Source organism: Buceros rhinoceros, unplaced genomic scaffold (genome assembly GCF_000710305.1).
Source record: "Buceros rhinoceros silvestris isolate BGI_N320 unplaced genomic scaffold, ASM71030v1 scaffold14223, whole genome shotgun sequence".
Classification (NCBI taxonomy): Eukaryota; Metazoa; Chordata; class Aves; order Bucerotiformes; family Bucerotidae; genus Buceros; species Buceros rhinoceros.
This window is the reverse complement of record NW_010403251.1, coordinates 13,240-31,623: the sequence shown is the minus strand read 5'-3', so window position 1 is coordinate 31,623 and position 18,384 is coordinate 13,240. Positions and strand designations below refer to the sequence as shown.

At 38.3% G+C, this 18,384-nt stretch overlaps 1 protein-coding gene across 1 annotated transcript in view; it reads right to left on the bottom strand.

Annotated features, from left to right (window-relative positions):
- Positions 1-2,486: 2,486 nt before the first annotated feature.
- The window catches only part of ITGB8 (integrin, beta 8), a 27,993-nt gene continuing 12,095 nt past the window's right edge, over positions 2,487-18,384 (bottom strand). Inside the window, exons 6-13 of the mRNA XM_010132954.1 lie at positions 14,714-14,809; positions 14,530-14,619; positions 11,802-11,936; positions 8,489-8,894; positions 6,028-6,253; positions 4,297-4,400; positions 3,025-3,188; positions 2,487-2,931 (exon numbers count right to left, since the gene is read on the bottom strand). Of these exons, the coding sequence (XP_010131256.1) occupies positions 2,809-2,931; positions 3,025-3,188; positions 4,297-4,400; positions 6,028-6,253; positions 8,489-8,894; positions 11,802-11,936; positions 14,530-14,619; positions 14,714-14,809 (1,344 nt within the window). The 3' untranslated portion in view covers positions 2,487-2,808. The remainder of the gene's footprint in view (positions 2,932-3,024; positions 3,189-4,296; positions 4,401-6,027; positions 6,254-8,488; positions 8,895-11,801; positions 11,937-14,529; positions 14,620-14,713; positions 14,810-18,384) is intronic.

Genomic DNA, 18,384 nt, shown 5'->3' with positions numbered 1-18,384 from the left:
CCTCCTCCCAAGGATCCTGCTCTGTATAAGCTCCCCACGGGCCTTCTAAAAGCCTTGACCTGTCACATTAGCAGCAGCTTATTCTTTTTCACTGGCCTCCTCCACAATACAGCAAAGCCATGAGGGAGACACAAAAAAACAACTTTTTTTTTTGCTTAATTTTTTTGGTAATATCCTTTTTTTTGAACCTCAGGACAGCAAGCAGCTTACAGCCTAATTTGTCCTGCTCTATTTGACAAGAGCATATTAAACGTTCAGGCAGGTGTCTGATAAGGAATACTGGCTATGACCCTTCACAGGCAGCACTGCAATGCCAACCAAGTGCTGCAAAAGAAAATAGTAGCACTGTGATGTCTCTGGAAGATGGGTGTTACAGCTCAATTCTTTCTTCCACAAAGAACCAAGCTCCATTGTCCCCTAACCACATAATTTAACTCCCTCTAACAATGAAAAGTAATTTCTAAAGAAAAAGCATTAGCTGTCTCTTCAGTAAATGTGTTAAAGGCCATTATGAGAAATACAGTCTGAGCAATTTTTTTTTGTTAAAAAAAAATTATCACACTGTCTAAAGAAAGCATAATCACATCTTTTGTTAAATACTCAGATACTCTCTTTGCTTGTTTTGTTTTGTTTTGTTAAGTGAAACAGATAATCAGAGATTTTGTTTCCTGCTCAAAGATATGAATGAATTGTGATAAGGACAATAGCAGGCAAACCTTTACCAATCTTCTCTTTATCTCACTGAAACCAATTGTTTGGAATCTGTTAATTTACATAGGACGAAAATGGTTCTATGTGTTTTAGAGGAAAATGAAAGTTTAAGATATACTTAATAGTTTACAGATTAATCTATAATTAAGATATTACAATTAAGCTATCACTAAAATCAAAATCACTGTAAAAAAAACCCCTTTTCTTTAAATGAGACAATTTTACCTGTATGGTAGAAAGCTCAGGGACTACTTTGAACCCTGCTTTAGCAACATTTAAGAGTCCAGTTTACATTTTTTTGAAAAACAAACCCTAAAATCTAAAGCTTTTATGACAATTTAATGGAAGGTCCATTGTCTTTATATTATTTTCCTCAATCCCACCTGATCTACAACCCAAGAAACTGAACACTCCCATAATACTTATAATTTGTTCTGCATCCTGTCTTCCTTTCACATGTATACTCCTCAGATTCCCATGGGAATTTACAGAAGAAATACAGAATAGGAAATATAAATATACACGAGTTTCTAAAAACTGCATCTGAAGAGGTCCGGCTTGGTTTCTGTAACGCTCACCTATGGCAAGTACAGAACAATATTTAGTATCAATAATTAATGTTGCTAAAATGAGACACTACATACTGTCTTCTGAGACTATTTTTCTTTTTGCTAGCAAGATTTTAGTGCATTAGAGGTTGATCAGATTCTCACTGGGTTTTGACAGCATAAAGTTAGTACAAAAGTTGGCTGACTCTTTCAACTAGCACATAACAATAACATGACTTCTAGATGGTTTCGGGGATAAAAAAAATGCTTCTACTTGACCTTGTAGCTCAAATTCTGCTCTCAGATAAGCTTATATTGGTCCCACTGTGTTTAGAAGAATTTTTCCATATTTCTGAAGGCAGAATTTGATCCCACATTTATGAAGTCAGTGAATGTTCTCTCTTGAGAAAAAGACTCCTGTTTTGCTCACCTTCTTCCAAACTGCAATCATTTTTTTGCATCGCACTGGACACATTGCTCAATGCACAGTCACAAGAATTGAAGTGGTTACATAAAAATTCACAAAAACTCATTTACATAGAAAAAAAGAGCACGTATGTAAAACCAGACTTATGTGTGACATCACACAAAAAGAACAAAGCCCTTATTTGGCAAAACACTGACATGTAGCTAGCAAACCAAACACAGCTCTGGTGTAATTTATCTACTTGCAATGGTGTTGACTCCAAAGGTGAAGTCAGCCGGCAGTGATCATCACGTAGACTACACTGCTGGATAGAGGAATTCCTTCTCTGTAGTTACTCAGTTTCCAAATATCTTAAAATTTGTATAAAAGTTTTTATGTTGAAACAAGTAAAAAAGCTAAAAGTTACTCTTTATCATATATAAATTATCTCTAAGTGACATTATACATAAAACCCCCTAGATATATATTTTACCTGTGTGTGTGCATGCGTGTGTGCGTATACACTCACAGCTATACACCCACACCAGTAACCAAGCTTTCATTTAATCCAGTCATTTTTATCAAGCAACAAGGAAAAGTTAAGAGGCTAAAGCAGAGAAATCAGTGGAATTTGTCAACTGAAAGAACTATAAAAGTACCATTTACTCTATTTAAGAGCATTTGAATAGTTTAATATATTGCTATAATATACAGAAATGTTAATATTTCAGTCACAGCTTTTGCCCATTCCCACAGAGCACATCAGTACTAGCTACATGTAGAGTGAGATCAGTGCTTTGTCAGACCAGTTCATATCTACATATCTACATTCTAGGCCATAACTAAATAAATTAGAATATGCTAAAGTGCTACATAAACACTAATATACCTGAACAGTAGTAACGCACATTCCTCTTTCAAAAACAAACAAACAAAACAAAAACAACCCCCCAAAACAGCAGCTATAGTTTCAAACATAGTCACATTATGTGAATATGCTTACATGTCACTTTGTTACAGTACTCAACAAAACACACCACACTAAACCACACAGCAACAGTCAAGACTCCGACAGAGTACAAAAGGTAACTTTTTAAAAGTCGAGCATGATGGAAGTAGACGTTCGCAGAAAACACACTGTCTTCAGAATTCACACTTGAAAGTTTCATTTAACCGTAACTTGCTGATGTCGATACTTATTTCCTCTGGTTTGTCACGTCTGTACGTTACTGTTCTGGTACAAACGGTAGGCAAAAACATCTTATCCTTGAAGGAGAAGATACAATTTTAATCAATAATTAGCTAACTTTCATAGGCAAGAAAAAGATTACTGAACATGATGGCTCTGAAATAAATTACCTTCTTTGTTGCAGATACTCTGTAATCAGCTGAAGATTTAACTTTATTGCTACTCCCCTGCAGAATTATCTGCCTGATGATAAGGACAACAAGCAGCCCAATCAGAAAGGTAACTATAAAGATTATGGAAAAGACTCTAAAGTAGCTTCGTCCAGAGAAACATTCTGCAATGAAAGGAAAACACAAGTGTAAAGCCTAACATATGGAATAGGCACATCCCTTAAACACAGGTGTACCTACCACCACATAGTGATGTCACATAAATGTAACATGAGCCTGATAAAAGTTAAGGGCAAATAAGGGAAGTTAAGGGGAAAAGTTGCCATATGCCAGCTTTTAAAGTGGAGCATATGAAGAAAGGCAATTCTCATTAAGATCCACTCCAGAAAAATGGTGAAACTTATATTCCTTTAATCTACAGCACTAAGACTCAGACTGTGTTGGCCACCATAAACTCCCTATAAGCCAGTGAACTGAAAATAGAGAGGATGAGGTGTTAGATGTACGGTGCCAATACAGTTTAATCTTCACAACATTACAGTGCGGATCGTTGGCGAAATATGAAAGAAAATGTGCTATATTGAATCCTTGCCCAGTGCTCTCCTCACTGGTAGACGTCTTTCACACAGTAAACTTTCCAAATTAATACTAAAGTTATGAGAAAAGTATTCACAGTTAGTTTCCTCATTTATGAACAATGGAAGGTTAAAAAGATGTACAAAAAAGGAAAGTGACAAAAGGAAACCATTTACCTTCATTTTTGTGGCAGCATGGACTGGTTAAGCTTTACGAGATTTTATTTAAAAAAAAAATTATTCTTCCACAGCCCTCATAAATGTGCAGTTTTTTATACTTGAAAGGAATATTTAACATTACTGAATGCGAGGTAAGCATTCTACTTAATTTTTCCTTGTTCCTGGTCATGTCAAATAATGCAAGCATCTCCAAAGCAATAAAACATACAGATGCCACAATACATTTTTATAAATATTTCTTTAAGCGTTGCTCAGGCAGGATTCATTGTTATTAGATCTGAATTCTCAAGGAGATGGGAAATCTGATTTAGCAATTCTTGCCAATCACATTTCCTGTTATTACTTATGTTTTACTTTCCCTGAAGCTATAAGTGATCTTTCTCTTTTTCCTGCTTGCTTGCTTTGTTGTTATCATTACATGACACTCTCTGAAAGACATTGTAACAGTGGTGAATTCAATTATTAATCCCAACAGATTTTCATATCTTATTAAAATTACCTAGAAAATGTCACATACCTGAAGTTTGGTCAATATAATGCAGCAGGTAAGTGCACGAGGTTGTGCACTGGTCAAGTCTTGCTTGAGATGCATTGTTAGAATGATGGCACTGAACACAATTCCTGTAAAATAAAAATGTAATTAAAACCCCATGTCCTTCTCTATTCTCTCCTTAATGATATTGTATCAACAAGCTGATGTATCGCTTGCACATAATGCTTTCCTGTTGTTAGTAAAAACATTGCGACATTTATTTACTTTTTTCTGAAATGTGATGCGTCTCTCAGCATTTTATTCTTGTGATGCTTCTCAGAACAAACTAGTCAGAAGTTGTAAAGTAAAACATGTTTTTGACTTTGAGCTTTGAGCTTTGGCTTTGTTCCCTGCTCTGTATTTTGTGATGTGAGTTTTTTAGGGGGTGTAGCTAAGGGTCCAGCACTCTTTCTTCAGCTACCACCCTCCAGTTCAGTCCTAGTCTTTTCCTTATTTATCTGTCTCATTGGGATGCACGCTGGAACTGAAGGGTAGAGATAGGTGGGGGAAACACAGCATTATTAGTATTTTTTTGGATGCTATGTTAAGACAAAGCCATTTAAATTCCCACTGCTGGGCAGTTCAGAGGGTCAGCAGCACAGTGGGAGGCAGTGCTGTCAGTCTAACCATATTCACCATATAGCCTTGGAGAAGATGGACATCACAAGCGATCCTGAAAAAGCCCTGACTCAATTTTTAACGAAGCTATGACAACTTCTGAATTTATTAAAGGCACACATTTCACAATGACTTTGAACAAGCATAAGCCAGCAAGGCTAACTGCATTTTATTGAGTGAAGTCTTAGCAGTCACCTTTTCAGGCACAGCCCAGTTTGGCTCTCCAGCCTATGCACCAGGTGCGCCATAATTCAAGTGAATATAAATAAACAACAATTCTGTTTTTATCACAATTCCCTTTCCAATGAAAGGCTGATCTCTCACCCCCTCAGCCACAGTGCGATGTGGAACGTTACATGTACTGATGGCAGGACACAGAAGAGCCATGACCAAGCATGGGGCTTCGCTGACTCTTTAAGCCAGCACCACTCAGTGTGCCACTGAGAGCCTGGTCTAGCTTCTCTCCTTCTTGGCCTGCTTATTTCAACCTCCACACTGTCCCTTCCTTTACACGGACAAGAAAAAATTACATGTTTTAAAACTAGCATGGCAAAGACTAAGTGGTCTAAAACTGAGTAATGGAGAATGTTGTTCTTTGGGTAAGACCAGTTCTGCTCTGCTCTGCTGACCAATGGCAGTGATAATGCACAGGTACCGCTCTTGTTCCACACCTTCTTCTTTCAGCTGAGAAGCACAAGGAGAGTGCAAAAACAGTTTTGGAGAACATTATTGGACTCGGTGGAATTCAAGAGTAGGATCTACCGTCCATTTTTAAAACTCCAAATTTATGGACAACCCATATTTCATACGAAGAACCATCTTTTAATAAATGTATGAAAAAATGATACTCATAGGACACACCTCCTTTGACTTCACAAAGCTGAAAGGTGGACACAGACTGGTGAACAGAGATACGGACGTGCAATTCTCTTAACTGCCAGTGTGAACCCCTCAGCCACATAGAGAAAAGTCTTGAGTATGAACTGTTTCAATTTCCAGCAGACTAAATATCTTGGAATTATAGCACACATCTAGAAATATTTCTCCTTTCTTCAACACTGCAGAGTTAAAAAGTCAAGTCCAGCACAAGAAACATACCAGTTTTCTTCACAGGCTTTGTTACAAGTAGGGCAATATTCACACATACGGCCAAAGCTTCTTGGATCTGTGCACTCACACTTTCCACATACACATTTTCCTCTTCCACTGCAAATCTGGCCCTTTGAATTCAGGCAGTGCTTTGCTGATTGTACTGAGCACTGGCAACGGTCACCTTCCCAGCCAGCAAAGCATTTGCATTTACCAGCTTCACATTCACCATTACCTATAACACAGATAGTCTTGAGTCATGTGCTTTGAAGAAAACATAGAAAGTCCATTTTTATATGCATAGGTTTGTATTGCTGGTCCTTCACGTTAAAAGACCTTGGGTTGCTAATTAGTTTTTTAAGTCAACAATTTGGGCTGAAATTACCAGCATGATACATATTTATGCTGCTGTTTATTGTTAAGTTGAGAAAAAGCTGCTACCTTGATGTCATCCTAAAATCTTTTTCTAGAATTTTTCCTTTTTGTCTTGGATCAAAGCAGTGGGGATTAAAAATTAGACAGTGACCAGGAAAACAGTCTTCAGGCAAACTAAACAAACTTTAGCAAGAAAGCAGTCAATTCAAATAAACAGCAAGATTCAGTGGAGGAAGGGGTATTAAGCTCATGTGCACATGCCAGGTTGTAGGTTTTTTGGGTTTTTTCATTTTCTTTTCAGAAGCACACATGGCAGCACTGCTTTTCTTCCTTTCTAAAGGAGAGATGACTGAGCTGGTCAGGTGGGTATGCTGTGCTTAGGAACTGCAGGTGGTTTAATAAGAACTTAAAATCCACAGCCTCAACAATTCAAAGGCTATGAAGAACCTCTGGTGGCTTTCACAATTTTCCCGGCAAAGCAGTTGGAGCTTTAGGGTAAAATCCATATGTTTTCCACAGTGTAGCAGATTCAGGCAGGTGTACATGTTTAGCCACATTTTTACAGCACATGAGAGCACCTTTAAGAAATATAGAAATAGAGCATAAAGCACAAGCAGGTCTAGCAAATTCTCATGAGGTCTCCTTAACTATGCCTCGGCAGTACCTAAGTTTCACAGAAACTATCCCTCGGCAGTACCTCAGTTTCAAACTGTGATGGCCCTTCTTGTACTCCACAGATCCACAGAGCAGGTGCAAGGAGAGAGTCCCATCTAACAGATGGGATACCCTAAATGGGAGTGAAGCCAAGGTATAAGCTGCCGCAAATTTTACCTGGGCTGGGCAAAATTAAGGGGGGAAATGGGATCACAGGACATATCAAAGCAAAGTTCTGCACTGGAAAACATCCTATAAAGCGGAACACTGCTCAGCCATGGTTCTGGGCAGCAGGTTCCCCTTGTGGTACCCTAGAGCAGGATTCCATCACAGGTGACAGCCACCAACACCTCTTAGACAAAGATCCCTCTATCTCCTCTGCCAGTCAGGGCACTACATCTCAGGCTTTCGGAGCCTGTAATTTTGAAATGTCTGCTTATGGTTAAGATACAGTAAATTTTCAAAGTGGGTTGAAAAGAAGAGTGAGAAGATGAACTGTAATTCTTTGTGTTGGAATGAAGTATTTAAAGCATATTTCTCTTCATTTTATGTAAAGTTCACAGTCACCAGCAGACCAACAGCAAAACAACTTTACAAAAGTCCATAGTATGACTCTCAATTTGTCCAACTGTAGTCGAAAAAGATTGGTCTCTCAATTCACTTGCTGGTCAGTATACAGTGAAATGAAAGGATGCAGGAGAGCAGTATGGATTTTAAAATACTTAATTATTTCTGAGGGGAAAAATAATTCTGGTAGAGAAACAGTAATGATACTGATTCAATCCCATTTTTCCTTAATAACACAAACTTGAAATACATGTTTTGTATTCTGTTCATATGCAATTTTCATTTGCATGCTTCCTTTAAAAAACATAAAGTTGGCCACAAAAAGAGTAAGAATTTCTAACAACTCTCCCTTTTTATGTTTCTCTTACACTTTCCTTTTTGGAGCAAGTGTTCCAAACGGTGGCAACATATATATCAGTATTTGAAATCAAGTGTCACTATATCTCTCACAAGAGTGATTCAGAGTGTGAGAAAATCATAACCTTATCTGGAAGTTATGATTCCTCCTAAACTCTTAGTATCTCCTGCTCCCATTTGACTGAAATCAATCAATCAACTTACCTTCTGGAATAATGTTACTGTTTTATCTGAGATACCAGTATCATTACTTCTGAAGAAGTTTGAGATTTAAATCTTAAACCAGAAAAAACTCGATAAATCCCCTAAAAAGAGCCAAAGTTTAGAAGCCAGTGCATACTTCTGTGGTGAAGAAAGCCCAGGAGCATGACACACACTAATTCTTTACACAGAATTCTTGTACTTGACAGCCTTATATAATTGTTTTCAGCTGCATCATATATACAAGCTTCAGAAAACCAAACCAAACCAAACCGAAACCAACCCTCAAAACACAGACATAAACTCTGAAGCTTACCAGAACATAAGTTTCCTTGATGATAGGGGCAAGAAAAATCATCCATTTCACAGTACTTGCCATACACCTTGCCTAGCTTGTTTTTGTAGCAGAAGCATTTCCCATCTATGCAATTTCCTTGACCGCTGCAGATGGGCTGGTCCCAGTGTTGTCTGCACCTCTCAGAAGGAAGCATATCTCTATTAGAGCTACAATTACTGTCACTGCAATGGGACTGTTTGCCATCAGAAAAGGTTTCATCAGCCCATACTCTTTTGTGCCTTGAACTGTCCCCATACCAACAAGCACAGCTTTTCTGCACACTGACGGTGACGGTTTCATTGAAACCAATAGGCTTAAGTATTGCATAGGTTCCTCCTCCAGTTGTATCACATCCTTTCATTGTAACTGATACATTGAAAAGTACCTAAGAAGAAATACAGATTTTATATAATTATTATTTCCTATAAATCGCTTAAAATTTTAAACACATATATAAAGCACTAGCTAATAATAACACTAGCTAATAATGACTAGCCATTTGTCAAATACGGTATAGTACTAACGATAGGCATCACAAATACACTTAAAATCCTAACAATAGAAGATTGACAGCATTCTACTTCTCATCTTAAGAAAAGACAGTTGCAAAAGACAAGTTTAATATGAGTTAAATAGTAGTAGAATTACTATCATCATCCTCCTGTTACTATTTAATGTGTACATTCTGTTATATTACAGAAATTACTAGGTGAAAATTTGGACTAGACTGAGCAAGACAATATACAAGCAGAAACAGAACACTCCTCATAAAAAGAACCTATAATGAACATTCTTGCTGCAGAAATAGTCTGTGCAAAGAGGAACCACACAGGTGTTTTGGGTGGCCCTATGTGCTCCTACTAAACCCCAGAAATGGCTAACACCTTACTAGCAGCTTATTTTTCCCAACTCCGACAGAGGGGATGGAGTGAGGGCCTTGCTGTTCGTACTGTGGTCTTGAGCAGACCAAGTGCTGCTTCAGAGTGGATCCAGGTCATGACTATCATCACCATGCCCCAGCAATGGCCACTGCAGCATCAGCCCCCATGGCTTTTCAGAGTCCAGGGCACAGAACCCTGGATCATTTTGGTGGTTAGGTGACTGCCATAGAGTTTGCATCAATTGTTACCAAAACTCTTTGACAGCTCTCACATATGTGATACTTTGACTGGCCAGCAATCATCTATTTCATGATTGTTTTGGGGTTGGTTTTTTTTTTTTGACCTGTAGGCTTCTGACAGGTTATTCTCACTACAGCTATTTAGCCTGCTGTTGGAAAACAACTCTTCCTCACCTCCTCACACAGAAGATATAACCAAGAGGAAAAGCTGAGCAAGAAGCCCAAAAGGAGCAAATACCTTTAGTCTTTAGCAAAGAATAGGAGAATTCCAAATAAAAAAAAAAGAGAAAACCTAAGAAACTGATTACATATGGGGTTCAAACTAACCACAAAGACTAAGGCCATTCATTTCTCATCACTGTCTCCCTTTCCCGCTGCGCCTCCACACAAGAACAGCTGAGCCTTTGGGGACAATGGTGGCTTTGTGGCGAGTGGGGCTGTGGCTGCCTACATGGACAACAGGAGAGGAATGCTGTGTAAAAGCATGAGCTTAATGTCTATTGAGGGGGCACACAGGCTTTGTCTCGCCCTTTGCTTTTCTTCTTCTTGTTTCTCAAATGTGCCACTAGACACATAACCCCTCAGCTGCCTACACTCTCCGTGCATGAGTCTTCTTCCTTCCATGCATGAAGTGTGGCTGTGAAGTAATTAATTCATGTGGCAGGTGCGTATCACATGGGGAGGATGGGCTGCAGCTAGAGAATGTGCATTCTGTTCAACACAGAGCCCTGCTAGGAAACATCATCTTCATGGGCATCACAGTACTGGACGGATGGCAGAGAGATAGGAGGGAAGGGCAGATCACATGTCTCAAATTGTTAAGTTTGAAGGGTCCGAACACAGCAGCAGAAAGATTAGACATACTGTGACTAAATTACAACACCGTAAACGCTGACATTAGCCAACAGCCAAAGTTAGTTCTGCATACTGAAGAGGTCATAGGATTCTTCCAGAATATAATACACTTTGTGTTTTGGTAAGAAAAGGAAGGAATAAGGATTAGACAATGAAAGGAATGTGAGAATTAAGGAAAAGCATTTTGCCTGTAAACAAATACTGAAAGGAGCATTTACAGTTACAATAAATCTCTTGAGAATGGCTAACTTTCAACAGCGGTAGAGGTTTAGGATCGCATGCAACCTTTTACAATTAGCTGGCTTGGCTTTTTGTTAAAAAGAAACAGATATAAATATTTTTCTTTTCATTAAACAGAACAAATTCCAGTCCTATTCTTTATGACATGCACAGGGAACAACACTGGAAAGAGATGAAGAAAACAGCAAATCTCTCTTAAACTGCAGAAGCTAATCATCAGCAAGTCATGCAGACAAAATTCAGAAGAGCATAAAATATATCTAAATGAATGTATTTAAAGTTCACACATATAATCAACTGATTTGTTTCATTATTTCTGCACACAGACACAAGCAAAATCGTATCAGCTGAGACATATGTACATGTCAAAAAGGAAAGAACTCCTTGACCTTGTTCTGCAGAAACACAGACATCTTCCTGGCAAGCTAAATTAATTACTTTACTAGTCCAAGCAATTAAATAAATATATCAAGGCACAGAGAAGTTGCTCTGGGAAGAAAACCGTGTTCTTTGTACTAGCCAAACATCTTCCCCCCCATTTTCATGGTGCACGATGCTCCAGTTTTACTATCCCTTTCATTCAGTAGGTGGCACCGATCCAAATGGGGATAAATAATTTTATTAATTTGATTTATAAAATAAACTAATTAGCCACAACCCTGATTGTGCATGAAGACTGCTAGAGAAAGAAGAGGGAAAGGTGACGTTTGGTACGGACCCAAGGAACGCCAATTCCAGTGTTTCTTTTCCACCGGGTGATTATTTTTCAAGCTCTTTGCGTACAGATTTCATCACAATGAACATGGCCATTGTGCCCAGTGGAGGACAAAGGAGGAGAGTTTTAATGGACGTTAGCTTTCAGGAAAAGCTTTGAGCCTTAGTTCCATGAGATTAGTGAGAATTAAATTAAGATTCAGGAAAAATAAAACCAGAGAATAAAGGAGAGTCTGTGATCATTAATCACATAAATCCACTCTCAGTTTAAGTAAATCCCTAGAAGATTTCACACCATTGAAACCCAACCAAACAGAAAAATAAGTATCTTAGTTCCTTGAAGAACAAGAACTACCAACGTACTTCTTCATTATATCCCACATCTTTACATCCTTCCATGCCGGTTTTTTTACTTCCATCAGGACAGATTGCAGTGATATTGAAATGAAGATCTTGGATCTGGTTATTCACTTGAATTTTCACTTCAGAGATTAGTTTCTGTAACCAGAAAAGGAATTTTAGTTGCACTGCATCTCACCATATAATGTGCATTAGTGACAAACACCAAGTACAGCTCCTGTGTTCGACTAAAAAGTGAAGAAAGCTTGTCTGTGTGAATAAAGGAATGAATTAGAGCATTGTTTCCCGCATAAAGACCCGATTATATTCCAAATATACACAACTGGTGAACTGGCAATTCTCATAGAGAGATTACATTTTCCAGATAAAAAACGCTTTTGGCTTTTCTAAAATATTTTTGAGACTATTTTTTGCAATCTGAAAATCTATTCTAAGTACCATGCACAACAAAACCTGCTTATTGTTTTGAGAGACTACACTGCCTTTTTAGGTACATGTTTAAAATAAAACATAAAAATACATACAACTATTGTCATCCAGCAGAAAAGGTTCCTAACTGATTTCACACTTTATAAACTTTTGCTATTTTGCATCTGTCTTGGAAAAGTTTTCTCTGAACAAGCCTTAGGCTGATCTAAAGGCTATTTGGATTATAGTTACTGATTTACATGGGTCAGTTAGGACTATACAAGTCAACGGCTGATTGATTCCCATTAGGGCTTTTTGCAATATAAAATAATGAAAAACCCAGCTACTTTGTAACTTGTATTTACTACATGATCTAAAAATCCTACTTCCTTCCAAGAAGGAATATTGCTTCTTGACCTTTTAGACATTTATTAAAGCTCTGTACAAACCCATGAGCTGAAAACTACACACATTATTAAAATTCCTGGCATATTATTATTAAAATAATTAGCTTAGTGGGATATTTTTACTGCTACAAATGGAAATGTAATTACATGAATCTGAACACATGTTTATCTTTGTAACTTTTTGAAAATTAGTGACTCATCTTTGACTTTTTAGCCAGGGATTTTCAGCGAGGGTTTTCCACAGCTAAGCCCAATGTTTTCCTGCTTAGGACTAGAGTGCAAGAGGCCCACTGTAACCCAACGTCAATACGAAATTTATTTTCTTATCTAAATACTTTTTCTTTCAAGAAAGCAAAACATTCAAGCCTTGTTAACTGTGTGTTTGTATATTACAAGCCCCTAAAACTACGATAAAAATCTCAAAGTATCAAATCCAACGGGGTTTACTACGGGAAGAAAGATACTGTTTAAAAAATGAAAATAAGGCAAGAGCAAACTGAGGGTGGCTGGAGCAGGAAAGTCCCACAGAGTCTTCCATTGAACTAAATTGTTATTTTGTAAATTTTCATTTCCTCTCCTTGCATGTTTGCTCTGCACTGTGCTCTAAAAACTGGGATACAATTTAGGATGGATAGTGTAAAAGTGGTCTACAAAAGGACTATGATTTTCAACATTTTTTGCCAGCAATTTCCTGCAAACTTCCATATTCAAAATGAAATTTCTCTATTTTATGAGAGGAAGTAAAATATCAGTGACAATTTATCTGCAATTTGACTACACCTAACCTCCTCTGCTTTAGACTGTCTTTGCCTTCTGCACAATGTTTCCAACATGACAGCGAGAAAAATACGCACAAACACACTCTATTGACTAGGAACAGACACAGGACTTAGCTCTACATTATAGCTGATTTCCTGAAAGCAAATAGCCCTAGTACAATGGATAATTTCAGCTTCCCATGCCCAAGTAATTAAAAATAATGTAATACATGTTGATACCTTGCTTGTAGCTTTGTAACTGATTTTTCAACTTTTGGAACTCACATGTTTATGTAACTTGCACACAACCATCCAACCCATCACCATTTGTTCTGATGCTGCTCTATGGGGTCCCTGTGCTCTAGCACATCAAATGTATACTACTTGGCTTCATTTTCAAAGCTGTTTATGCCCCCTCTTAACAGGCTATCTTTCACTCACTATCAAGATGCCAATTTCACTTTCAAGCTGCCATTCCCTGTCAATCATTTGTGAAAAATGACTTTATGCTCTTTCCCACACTATTACTTTCAGCTGAGAACTCAACGAGAGTTCACAAAGCCATTTCCATTATCTCCCAAATCCCAATCTCAATCCCAAATCCAAGTTAAAACTCTTCTTCACTGCCATGCCTCAAAACCCCGAGCCATTACACTCCTCTGCGCAACAGAAATCCTGCTTTCCACAATATCCACTGTTGTCAAACTTCCTCCTTGTAAATACCCACCTGTTGTTCATTTTCTAAGAATTTCGCCACAAAACTCTCTAGACCCTGCACTGTCTTTTTTCTCTGAATTTATGTACTGCCTAGACAGTGGTGTCTGGACTGGTGTCTGTAAGTAAAGATCTGAGATGCCCAAATTCAAATAATGTTTCTTTTGAAGTTACATAGCAACAGGTGCAGATAATCATACAGCATTATTTCCAAGCATCCTTAAGAAAGTACTATCTCTTGGCTCTGAGACCCTGACAGCCGGGGAATTTGAAAGCTATCGTGGGATAGTGACACCCCAGAACCCAGACACTGAGAAAATTAGGGAACTTATCTTTGTGGACTTCAGATAGGACCCAAGATCCGGGAAATTCCAACTTCAGGCTGCAAAAGGCAAATAATCTCTGTACAAATAATGGCATTCAACATCGTCACTCTGATCATACCTGATAGGCTTCTACCACCAAATCATTGAGGTTTGCTGCTTGTGATTCTATCTGTCTTGCAACAGTGCCAGGCAACAGAGGTAACAGATCCTATGAAAAATACAATCATTTATGCACGGTTTTAAATTTTAATATAAATACTGTGCTTTCAAAATTGGAAAAATAAGTTAGGTTTCTAACCTACTTTATACCAATGGAACTGGCTTCCTTGAACTGCAAAAATAACATTGATGTTATTGTCAATCAATTTTTCAGAGAGCTGCCCAAGAGATGGATGCTCCTGCAAAATACAACAAAAAAAGGGAAGACCGCAGATTAGTGGAAAAAAACCTCATCTTTCACACAGGACACATTACAGGATTCGAAAACTGTCCCAATCCTTGTTTCTAAATGTACAGAGAAATGCTAGGCCTACATCAAAAAGAAGGCAGGATCAACAAAATAAAAAGATCATGGCAAAAAAAAATCATCAGGATATCAATGATCCATCGCCAATTATGCAGGGATGACGCACAGTGCAAGGATTAACTCACGCAGTATTATTTTGTTTGGTTGAGTCTGATGCTTAAGAAATATAGATATGATGTTGTCCATGTTACTTCTAGAAGATTAACAAGATTCCTCGGAATTATAGGTGGGTTCTTGTGCAAAAGTCAGGGAAAAAGTACAACATGAGGGCACTGAGATGACATGTGCTTTCGGGAACAGCAAGGTGAGTAATGAAAAGTTTTTTCTCAGAAATGTATTTTGACACAATTGATCAGACACATCAGCTAAATGCAGCCACTGGGTCACATTCGAGCAATGTCAGTATTCTGTACATATCTTACTTATGGTTGACAGCAGTCTCTTTCTCTGTATGCCCAAGACTTGCCTTAGGAGTGATGCCTCCACTCCTCACCATGATGATCTGCTACATTTCCCTAACCATGCTTGTGCATGAAGGCAGCATGAGTTTCATGTCTTCCCCAGTAATGACATTGCTCTGTTCGGTGAAGTACCTATGACGGCATTCTGTGCCACAGACTTGCCCTTCTACACTTCTCATTGAGACATCTGACATGGATTTGAGAACAAGAGGTGCACTGCCATCCCTTCCTTCAAGATCTGGGGAAGCACAAGCGTGTCTGCCTGGTTCCAGTGGGCTTTGTACCCTTGGACTATGTGAGATCAGTCCTGCTCCAGTACTCTAAATTAACCATACCTGGAAGTTACTGTTTATTTACTATATATCTGTGATTACTTCTCAAGAAGTAAATTCAACACTTAAAATTCATGACTAAATATAGAGAAGTGACTGTGGCCATGGCCTGTGTTTCTCTTTTCAAGGATTTAATCTGGACAACTCCATTTATGTCAGGTCCTTCAACCTCTTTCATCCATAAAGTTCTGCTGTCTTTCTCTTCCTGATATTTTCCACTATCTGCCCCTTATTGTCTCTCTTTTTGCATAAACACATTCTGTTTTCCTGTACAATTAATTTCTCCCCAGTGCCACTTGTTAATCCAGGCACCCTGCAGGTCAGCTGCTCTCCTAACAGTAATCTGAATGCCAAGAGAACTGAGACAAGGGGGCAAAATCCATTTTCCATCATATTGCACCATTAGAAAGGGCCTTGTATAGGAAGAACAAAGGAGTTTCTTGCTGCAGTTTAATCTTATCCAGAGCCCACACCCCTCTCAACTTCTCTACCCTTTGGAAGGAGATTATATTCCTTAAGATAAGTGATAAAAAGTAGGTAACACAACAATAAATGGGCCTTCTTACAGCACCGGCTGGGGAGTGAGGGTCCAGTGAGCGTGCATTCCCACTAACAGCAGTTGTGGGTGAACTGCAGCAGCTGTGGCTTTGTTGTCATTTTCAGTAGCTTACAACACAGTACTAAGCCCTCCTTCCTTCTCCATGACCACAGAGCACAGTGTTGGGGCACAACCCTACAGGCCACGTGCAACTGGCTGGCAGATCACAGACACAAGTAGTGGTCCCAAGACACAGGCAAGTGAAACCAGATGTTCTGCAATACCTCCTGTGCTGTAAATGTGTGAATGACAGGGGCAGTGTACAGGGATCATGAGATGGTGGTCAAATGAGTCAGTCTTAACATGTTACTCTAAACATGTCCGAATTCCAGCAGAGTGGGCCCTCGACATCTCTGCAACTAATAGCAGAACTCTCTGATCAGTGGTATCAGAGAGGGGGTTTCTGAGCTGTTGTGAAACAAAAACTTATTCAGATGGATCTTACTGAACTCAAGAGATGACATCCATAGATGTTGAAGAGTTGCAGGAACTAGATCCCCAAACTACCTAGTCTGCTTACAAGTAAAGGTGAACTTTCATCTACTTGCTAGGTCTTACTCACTAGTGTCCTTCTTGGTTAGCAGTACGTTAAAGTCCCACTTCAGATTAGAAAGAAAATTTTTCTTTTTATTAGAAGGGACTTTAAAAAAACAATCATAGACAGACCCAAACTATCTTTCTCGTTTTAAGCATGTAAAGAGATGATATAAGGAACTGTTGTTCACACATGGAGCCTCACTTCACTTGCTATAAATTCTTGTGGTACCTCCTGTATTTTTGTCCTATCTCTTCCCATTACTGCTCAGGCAAATGTACCTTCATTTTAGATCATCCTTCTTGTTCCAGTTACGTAATTCTTTTTATTACTTTAATCTACTGTGTTAAGCTGAGAAGATAACTAAAACAGATGTTAAGTATTTCAGAAAGTGAGTTAACCAAGCACAGATCTAATTAAAATGGGCTAGATTCCTTTCCTGTCTTAGAGATTTTTGCTGACCTCTGTGTGACTGCTTAGCAAAAGTTAGGAAGAAAGAAGCAGAAAACTGACTAACCGGAAACACTTCTGATGTAAAGGCTAAACTTATGCAAACAAATAAAGCATAGTCCTCTTAACTGGCACAAAGAACTACCAGAAGCTAAGAATCAGAGAAGGAAAACAATGTGATTACAGGTGCTCTTTAATTTAGCATAGCCCAACAAAATTGCATTGATAACAAAAACCCCTGCAAAAATACGTTCCGTATGACTTATTTTTTAAAAAGCTGACAGCCTTTCATGACATTTCATTTAAATATCGAATAGTCTTTTTTTAATCCCCCCGCCCCAATATTACTTGTTCATTTGAAGCTTCTTTATGGATCTCTATGAGTAAAATAATCACATAAACCACTGAGAACAAAAAAACCCCCTACCCTTACAGACACTACTGTGGTATCATGTCAAATCTACTACAGAAAATATCTAATACTGAGAAAAATTTCCATTCTACCCCTCTTCCATAATTAATTGCAGGCCCACTGTTACATTTGGGCATGCAACAAGCAGCCCCAGTTGAAAAAAACAAATGGGCTGGCAGCCAGAAGGGACAAAATGAGCCACCACAGATCTAAGCATCTTTCAAGGTCATTTCATCTGGGTGGCTAAAAAGACTACCTCATTTCATAAAAGACATCAATAGCAATATCATGGAGATTTCTTATTCTATGCGGGACAGTAAAATCATAATCTTTCAGACCAGAATCCAGAGTATCAGGTAAAACACTTTCTTCAGTCAGCCATCAATCTATCACAGTTCCTTAGAAAGAGATTCATTAATTTTGTCTATATTTTATATTGGTGAGGCTTTGCAGCTGCAACAGAAGTTAATTACTCAAGTTGGACAGAAAATAAACACAGGTTTTTCTGTTTGGTTTTTTTTTTTGTGTGTGTGTGTGAAACAGACAGTATTTTTATTACCAAAGGAATCCTGAACACCAGAAAAAGATTTGTACCTTCAGCAATTGTTTAATAAGCTGAGCAAAATTCCCCTCATTTATAGCACTGCAACTGCGGGGCG